The 10042-nt window shown below is 40.6% G+C and overlaps 1 protein-coding gene across 6 annotated transcripts in view; it reads left to right on the forward strand.

The window, feature by feature from the left end:
- Nucleotides 1-9103, forward strand: part of LOC139761678 (uncharacterized) — a 293203-nt gene extending 284100 nt beyond the window's left edge. For 3 of the 6 annotated variants that reach the window (XM_071686006.1, XM_071686007.1, XM_071686008.1), the window contains exon 6: nt 8919-9077. In XM_071686006.1, the coding sequence (XP_071542107.1) occupies nt 8919-8956 (38 nt within the window). In that variant the 3' untranslated portion in view covers nt 8957-9077. Of the gene's footprint in view, nt 1-8918 lie in introns of all 6 variants that reach the window. The other 3 variants (XM_071686004.1, XM_071686005.1, XM_071686009.1) reach the window with 2 other exon arrangements.
- Nucleotides 9104-10042: the final 939 nt, after the last annotated feature.

A 10042-nucleotide genomic window follows, 5' to 3' on the forward strand; every position in this document is an offset into this window, starting at 1 on the left:
CAATCTCCAACACATCCACACTCTGTACAAGCCTAATAATAGCCCATGCCTTGCAATCATATAATAATGTTGGAACTACTATTCCTTCAAACATACCCGTTTTTGCTCTGTGAGATAATGTTCTCTCTTTCCACACATTCTTCATTGCTCCCAGAACCTTTGCCCCTCCACCACCCTATGACTCACTTCCACCTCCATGGTTCCAGATATCTAAAATACTTTTCTTCCTCCAATCTTTTTTCCATTGAAACTTACATCTCAATTAAGTTGTGCCTCAACCCTGCTGATCCTAATAACCTTGCTCTTATTCACATTTACTCTCAACTTTCTCTTTTCATACACTTTTCCAAACTCAGTCAAAAACTTCCGCAGTTTCTCACTTGAATCAGCCACCAGTGCTGTATCATTGGCAAACAACAACTGACTCACTTCTCAGGCCCTCTCATACCCAACAGACAGCATACTCGCCCCTCTCTCTAAAATTTGCATTTACCTCCCTAACCACCCCATCAATAAACAAATTAAACAACCATGGGGACATCACACACCCCTGCCGCAGACTAACATTTTGGGAACCAATGACTCGTAAACATGCCTTACACCCATGATAAAAACTTCTCACTGCTTCTAGCACCTTATCTCCCACACCATATACTCTTAAGACCTTCCACAAAGCATCTCTATCAACCCATCATATGCCACCTACAAATCCATCTGTTTTTCTAAGTATTTCTCACACACATTCTTCAAAGCAAACACCTGATTCACACATCCTCTATCACTTCTGATGCCACACTGCTCCTTCCCATTCTGATGCTCTGTACCTGCATTCACCCTCTCAGTCAGTATGATCCCATACAACTTTCCAGGAATACTCAAGAAACGTATGCCTCTGTAGTTTGAACACTCACTTTTATCCCTCTTGCCTTTGCACAATGGTAGTATACATGCATTCTGCCAATCCTTAGGCACTGCAGCATGATCCATACATACAGTGAATATCCTTACCAACCAATCAACATAACAGCCACCCCCTTTCTTAATGAATTCAACTACAATACTATCCAAACCCGGAGCCTTGACAGATTTCATCTTCTGCATGGCTTTCACCACCTCTTCTCTCTTCACCAAACCTCTCTCCGACTCTAACTTTGCATGCCATCCTGACCAAAACACCCTACATCTGCCACTCTATCATCAATCATGTTCAACAAACTTTCAAAATACTCACTCCACTTCCTCCTCACTTCATCACTCCTGTTATTACTTCCCCCCTTGCCCCCTTCACCAATGTTCCCATTTGTTCTCTTATGCACATTATTCATCTCCTTCTAAAACATCTTTTCATTCTTCCTAAAGTTTAATGATACTCTCTCACCCCAACAATCATTTGCCCTATTTCTCAACTCTTGCACTTTCCTCTTAACCTCCTGCAGCTTTTTCTTATACATCTCACAGTCATTTGCATTCCTTCCTTGCAAGTATCATCTAAACGCCTTTCTTTTCTCTTTCACTAGTAACTTTACTTTTTCATTCCACCACTGACAACCCTTTCTAATCTTCCCACCTCCCACCTTTCTCATGCCACATGCATCTCTTGCACATGCTATCATTACTTCCCTAAATACTTCCCATTCCTCACCGACTCCCCTCATGTCATTTGCCCTGACCTTTTGCCATTCTACACTCAAAATATCTTGGTACTTCCTCACACAAATGTCCTTTCCAAGCTCCCTTACTCTCACAACTTTCTCCCCAACACTCTCTCTTCTCTTCTGAAAACCTCTACAAATCTTCACCTTCATCTCCAAAAGATAGTGATCAGACAGCCCACCGGTGCCCCTCTAAACTTAATGACATCCAAAAGTCTCTCTTTTACACACCTATCAATTAAAATGCAATCTAATGATGCCTTTAGACCATCTCTCCTACTCACATACATATATTAGTGTATATCTCTGTATATCGCTGGTGGCTGATTCATGTGAGAAACTGCAGAACCTGGTGACTGAGTTTGGTAAAGTGTGTGAAAGAAGAAAGTTAAGGGTAAATGTGAATAAGAGCAAGGTTATTAGGTACAGTAGGGTTGAGGGTCAAGTCAATTGGGAGGTAAGTTTGAATGGAGAAAAACTGGAGGAAGTAAAGTGTTTTAGATATCTGGGAGTGGATCTGGCAGCGGATGGAACCATGGAAGCGGAAGTGAATCATAGGGTGGGGGAGGGGGCAAAAATCCTGGGAGCCTTGAAGAATGTGTGGAAGTCAAGAACATTATCTCGAAAAGCAAAAATGGCTATGTTTGAAGGAATAGTGGTTCCAACAATGTTGTATGGTTGCGAGGCGTGGGCTATGGATAGAGTTGTGCGCAGGAGGGTGGATGTGCTGGAAATAAGCTGTTTGAGGACAATGTGTGGTGTGAGGTGGTTTGATCGAGTAAGTAATGTAAGGGTAAGAGAGATGTGTGGAAATAAAAAGAGCGTGGTTGAGAAAGCAGAAGAGGATGTTTTGAAATGGTTTGGGCACATGGAGAGAATGAGTGAGGAAAGATTGACCAAGAGGATATATGTGTCGGAGGTGGAGGGAACGAGGAGAAGTGGGAGACCAAATTGGAGGTGGAAAGATGGAGTGAAAAAGATTTTGAGTGATCGGGGCCTGAACATGCAGGAGGGTGAAAGGCGGGCAAGGAATAGAGTGAATTGGACCGATGTGGTATACTGGGGTTGACGTGCTGTCAGTGGATTGAATCAGGTCATTTGAAGCGTTTGGGGTAAACCATGGAAAGTTGTGTGGAGGAATAAGGAAATTAAATCATTACTGAAAGACAGAAGGGAGGTGTATCTGTGGTATTTGCAGGGAAGTGGTGCAAGTGATTGGAAGGAGTACAAGAGGTTAAGAAAAAGGTATGAGAAATAAAAAAGGGCAAATGAAGGATGTGTTGAGAATATTAGTGAACTTTAGAAAAAATATTTTAAAAGGAGGTGAGCAGAACAAGATGGGTGACAGTGAGTAAACAAACTTCTAAGAGGTAACTGGCAAAGAAGAGATGAAAAAGAGTTGGTATGAGTATTTTGAAAGACAGTTGAATTGTTTGGTGATAGGGAGGTGGATGTTCTGAGATAAGGTGTCTTGCAGAGTGAGTCAGAGAATAGTATGATGAAAGAGAAGGGGATTGTGAAATCATTGCACAATATGAAGCATGGCAAAGTAGCTGTAGTGGGATTGTGATTGAGTTTCTCAATAAAGAGGCGTGTAGTGTTGTTGATTGGTTTCACTTCTTCGTTTCACATATGTATGTCCTAAAGTGGGGTTCCTGAGAACTAGCCTTTTATAAATGTAAGGTGGACGAGAGTGAATACATAAATTATAGAGGCAAAAGTCTTTACTGAACTCGGAAAGGTGCAGGAAAAGAATGGTAATTAAGAGGATAGTGGGTTACTTAAAACACGTGACTGAGGAGAGCAGTGTGGCTTCAGGAGTGGTTGAAGATGTGTTGATCAAGTGTTTCATCAGAGAAATTTGTGTTAGGAATACTAGGAGAAAGAGTGAACTCCATGAGACTTTAATGTATCAGGAGAAAGAGTGTAAATTTTATAAATATATAGCCCCCGGATCCCTTCAGTGAGGTCCCTGGAGCTTCTAAGCTGTTTTTATATTTTATTTATTTTGCTTTGTCGCTGTCTTCCGCGTTAGCGAGGTAACACAAGGAAACAGACGAAAGAATGGCCTAACCCACCCACATACACATGTATATACATACTTGTCCACACACGCAAATATACATACCTATACATCTCAACGTATACATATATATACACACACAGACATATACATATATACACATGTACATAATTCATACTCTCTGCCTTTATTCATTCCCATTGCCACCCCGCCACACATGAAATAACAACCCCCTCCCCCCCCTCATGTGTGCGAGGTAGCGCTAGGAAAAGACAACAAAGGCCACATTCGTTCACACTCAGTCTCTAGCTGTCATGTAATAATGCACCAAAACCACAGCTCCCTTTCCACATCCAGGCCCCACAGAACTTTCCATGGTTTACCCCAGATGCTTCACATGCCCTGGTTCAATCCATTGACAGCACGTTGACCCTGGTATACCACATTGTTCCAGTTCACTCTATTCCATGCACGCCATTCACCCTCCTGCATGTTCAGGCCCAGATCACTCAAAATCTTTTTCACTCCATCTTTCCACCTCCAATTTGGTCTCCCACTTCTCCTCGTTCCCTCCACCTCTGACACATATATTCTCTTGGTCAATCTTTCCTCACTCATTCTCTCCATGTAACCAAACCATTTCAAAACACCCTCTTCTGCTCTCTCAACCACACTCTTTTTATTACCACACATCTCTCTTACCCTATTATTACTTACTCGATCAAACCACCTCACACCACATATTGTCCTCAAACATCTCATTTCCAGCACATCCACCCTCCTCCGCACAACTCTATCCATAGCCCACGCCTCGCAACCATATAACATTGCTGGAACCACCTCAACCGAAACACCCTATCATCAAACACATTCAACAAACCTTCAAAATACTCACTCCATCTCCTCACATCACCACTACTTGTTATCACCTCCCCATTTGCCCCCTTCACTGAAGTTCCCATTTGTTCCTTCATCTTACGCACTTGATTTACCTCCTTCCAAAACATCTTTTTATTCTCCCTAAAATTTAATGATACTCTCTCACCCCAACTCTCATTTGCCCTCTTTTTCACCTCTAGCACCTTTCTCTTGACCTCCTGTCTCTTTCTTTTATACATCTCCCACTCATTTGCATTATTTCCCTGCAAAAATCGTCCAAATGCCTCTCTTCTCTTTCACTAATAATCTTACTTCTTCATCCCACCACTCTCTAATCTGCACACCTCCCACGCTTCTCATGCCACAAGCATCTTTTGCGCAAGCCATCACTGCTTCCCTAAATACATCCCATTCCTCACCCACTCCCTTTACGTCCCTTGTTCTCACGTGAGAACCTTTTTCCATCCTGTACCAGTCTCTCCTGGTACTTCCTCACACAAGTCTCCTTCCCAAGCTCACTTACTCTCACCACTCTCTTCACCCCAACATTCTCTCTTCTTTTCTGAAAACCTCTACAAATTTTCACCTTTGCCTCCACAAGATAATGATTAGACATCCCTCCAGTTGCACCTCTCAGCACATTAACATCCAAAAGTCTCTCTTTCGCGTGCCTATAAGTTAACACGTAATCCAATAACGCTCTCTGGTCATCTCTCCTACTTACATACGTATACTTATGTATATCTCTCTTTTTAAACCAGGTGTTCCTAATCACCAGTCCTTTTTCAGCACATAAATCTACAAGCTCTTCACCATTTCCATTTACAACACTGAACACCCCTTGTACACCAATTATTCCCTCAACTGCCACATTACTCACCTTTGCATTCAAATCACCCATCACTATAACCCGGTCTCATACATCAAAACTACTAACACACTCACTCAGCTGCTCCCTAAACACTTGCCTCTCATGATCTTTCTTCTCATACCCAGGTGCATATGCACCCATCTCTCTCTATCCACTTTCAGTTTTACCCATATCAATGTAGAGTTTACTTTCTTTCACTCTGTCACATACTCCCACCACTCCTGTTTCATGAGTAGTGCTACTCCTTCCCTTGCTCTTGTCCTCTCACTAACCCCTGACCTTACTCCCAAGACATTCCCAAACCACTCTTCCCCTTTACCCTTGAGCTTCGTTTCACTCAGAGCCAAAACATCCAGGTTCCTTTCCTCAAACATACTACCTATCTCTCCTTTTTTCTCATCTTGGTTACATCCACACACATTTAGACACCCCAATCTGAGCCTTCGAGGAGGATGAGCATTCCATGCATGACTCCTTCTTCTGTTTCCCCTTTTAGAAAGTTAAAATACAAGGAGGGGAGGGTTTCCAGCCCCCCGCTCCCGTCCCCTTTAGTTGCCTTCTACAACACGTGAGGAATGTGTGGGAAGTATTCTTTCTCCCCTATCCCCAGGGATACTACAAATAATAGCTGGAAAATAGGGGACCCTTTTGGAGTAAGAAATTCCTTGATAAAGTTGTATTCCTTTTCATCCACAGACAATAACATCTAGCTGAAGATGATGTTTCACTCATGGCTTGACCACATGCATGCAGAGTCCGGTAATGCCAGAAAAGCACATGATGAAAATGATGAGAGAGGCCTACTAGATGCTATCAAATATATGACATAATGGATAGTTACCAAATGTAATGTGTGTGTGAGTAGGAAGGGATGAGTTGGAAGATTGGTCTTTATCAAGGATGTGTGATGTCACCATGGTTGCTTACTCCATTTATGGATGAGGTATGAGGAAAGGACATGCAAGGGTTTTGGAGCAAGGGGCAGGTTTGCGATATGCTGAAAGTACCTACCTATGACAAGACATTGCCATGATAGCAGGGCTAGTGGACAGTGCTTACCACATGTTTGTTTGTTATCACAGTCTCTTTCAACCACCACCTCTCTTCTTGTCATATTTTGCTTGTTGTACAATGCTATTTTTCTTGAGGGGAGCATAGAAGATGAATCATTTGCTGTTTGCTGATAACACAGCCCTTATGAACTCTAGAGAAAAATTCCAGAAGCTGATGACAAATTTTGGATAGTGTGTAAAAGGAGAATGTTGAGATTAAATGAGAACAAAATTTAAAGTAATGTGGTGCAGCGGAGGGGTAAGACAAGATGCTTTGATTGTAAGTTTGAATGAAGAAGGACCTAGAGGAGTGCAGTGCTTTAAATGTTTGGGAGTAGATGTGGCAATGGTTAGAACCATAGCACCTGAAGTGACTGATATTATGCATTGGTCGTGAATGCTTTAAGGATCATGAGGAAAGAGATATCAGTATGTGTTCAGTCAGAGATGGGTATGTTTGAAGGTACAGGAGCCCCAACAGTGTTGTGTGGATGAGTCTTGGGCCTTGAATGCTAAAGTAAGGAATAGTGTGGTTGTCAAAGAAGAAATGAGTAAGGGTGATATGAGGTGTGAAGCAGATAAGCATGCATGGAATGAGTGTAAAGAGCATAGTGTTGTAGTAAATGCAGTATGAGAGTGTAAGAGGTAAGATTAGGGTGTGTTAGATTGGTTTGCATGTAAAATGAGGTTGAGTTCATCGACAGCATGTTGCCCCCTGTATACCACTTCACTCCATTTCACTCTATCCTGTGCATGCTTTTCACCCTCCTGAAAGTTTTTAGGCCCTGAACACTCAAAATCTCATTCACTCTATTCCTCCATTTTTAATTTGGTCTTCCTTTCTCCTTTTCCCTTGCACTTCTGACACATATATCCCTTTTGTCAAACTATCCTCACTCATTCTCTCCATATATTCAAATTATTTTAGCACAACCTCTTCAGCATTCTCAGCTTCTCCTTTATTACCACACCCCTCAGTCTTACTCTATCAGTTCTTACTTAATCAACCTTCTTCACACATGTTATTGTCCTCTACCATTTTATTTCCAACATATTAATCCTCTTTTGTGCATTCTCATCTATAGACCACACCTTGCATTCAACACTGTTGGACTTCATACCTATCATCACCCTCTCAGATAGTGACCTGTCTTTCCACTCTCCTCAATACTTCCAGAACCTTTGCCCCATCACCAACCCCATGACTCAGTTTCCATTGTTCCATTTGCTGCCATGTAGGCATCTAAAACACCACTTCCTGCATGTTTTCTCCATTCAGACTCATGCCCCTTTCTCTTTGCAATATTAAACAAAATAATCTCTTTTAATACATTTACTTTCAGCTGTCTTACACACAAGCTCAATCTCAGACACTAACTTCGGCAGTTTCTCAATCAAATCTTCCACAGGCACTGTGTAATCACCAAACAACAATACTATGTATGTCTTTGAAAATACAATAGGCCCTCTTACCTCTAATAGTGTACATACCTGCCCCTCTTTTCAAGACCCCTACATTTACCTCCCTCACCATCCCACCCATAAACAAATTAGATAGCCATGATGACATCACTCATCCCCACCGTAGACCCACCTTAACCTGGAACCTCCTCTCTACCTAGTCACTCACATGCCTTACTTTCTTGGTAAAAGCTCCTCAGTGCTTCTAATCTCTCTCTCTCTCTCTCTCTCTCTCTCTCTCTCTCTCTCTCTCTCTCTCTCTCTCTCTCTCTCTCTAGGAAAGTGAGATGTTATTTTCCTAAGTAAAAACGAAAAAATGCACAAGCTCAAGTTGATATTTTTTTTTTTTTTTTTTATATTTACAACAAGCACCATTCTCGAACATTTTTACTGCCTTTTGACATTCAGTAATTTTTCCTAACCTGGATTATTCCATAACCAAGAATTTTTGGAGACCTGCAAGGTGTCTGGGATATAGTTAGTGTACATCAACCCTAGCTCCTAGGGTTGGGTTAAATGCAAGATCTACTTCCTCCCTCTCCCATGGCATATACCTCACTGAAGATAACTTGTTTTTCTTCACCGTCAGTCTCAACTGGGCCAGACGCTAATTCCCAACACTTTACAAGCAATGACTTATCACTACCTTAGTCTATTTTGGATAGGACACAAGGAAGAATATTTGTCAAGTACAGTACATAATGGAAGTTGCAGTATTGTTTACAACTTACAAAAAGTGGTATATTGGGAAAATCAAACTGCAGGTTAAAGTTCACTAAGCATAATAAGTATCCAAAATCAGGAAAATTTTAAAATCCAGCAACTGCTCAGCCTTAAGATTGCTGGATTTGAGATGTTTGACAATACTCAAACTTATTATGCTTCAGCAGTCTTGATCTAAGTAACTAATTTAGAGTAGATCATTCTGGTTTTGCTCATAGTAATAGATACAAACACAAGGGCAAATATTTTACTTTCAGGCATGATGTTTTTCAGCAGTATTAGAAAAGTAACATGAAATGATTTACCAAGAAGAGTATCTGAAAGCAATACCTTGTATATCTTCAAAAATAGACTGGATGAATACATTCCTTCAAGTCCACAACTGACATTATTTGTGCCTCTGAAGTTAAAGGTATTTACATGCTTTTCTCTTTGGTTACCTAATTGTTTTTCTACTCTTTCTCTACAGTAAGCTCCATATTCCTAATATCTACTGTTCTTACAAACAGTCATAAAAGAACCCAGCAGTCTACTGCTGTTTGTATTCAATTGCTTATGTTACTGCATTATTTGTAAGGAACCAACATAAAGTAATGGTACATTTACATGTTTGTGTAGTATCTCATCAGCTTTATTGATGTCCATGAGCATTTTATATGGAATTAAGAAACTGTTTCAATATGCTTTCCACTCATTGTGTAGCTACACATAATACAGATATGGTTTGCTTATGTGACAAAACTCACACCTCTTAAGCTTTGGGAGTACAGTTGCATGCTGAAGAATTCACTGAAATTATGTTTCTGATGTGAGAACAGACAACAAATTAAACTCAACATTTGCATTGGGGATGGCTACATCCATGGATAAGAGAGCTGCAGTTTAATACTATATTGTCATTTCCATGGTTCATATGTGTCTGTATGATAATTACTGGTGAATAATAATTTCCTCAATTCAATCATTAGAAGTCATTTCTATGCTCTTGCACAGTGTTTCTGTAAAGCATGTGACAACTTTTGATAGTGGATGTTTATTCAAAAATTGAATTCTTCAATTGGGCATATATGAGATATGGAATTTTAAATATGCATTACCAAACTCAATAGATTCTATTGATTTCTGACTGGAAAATTTTGGCATTCACTTTAGTAGTTTGGCTTCTATATAATGTTTCTTATGCTGTCACTTCCTACAACTCATGTTTGCCTGTACAGCAGAATTAATGCTGAATGTAAAACTAATTTCCTTACTTTATTGAAAGAAGTCAGCACAGACTTATAACAAATGTTGTTTGTAATTCATTTATTTTTTTTTTTTATTATACTTTGTCGCTGTCTCCCGCGTTTGCGAGGTAGCGCAAGGAAACAGACGAAAGAAA

The sequence above is a fragment of the Panulirus ornatus genome, chromosome 41 (genome assembly GCF_036320965.1).
Source record: "Panulirus ornatus isolate Po-2019 chromosome 41, ASM3632096v1, whole genome shotgun sequence".
Lineage (NCBI taxonomy): Eukaryota > Metazoa > Arthropoda > Malacostraca > Decapoda > Palinuridae > Panulirus > Panulirus ornatus.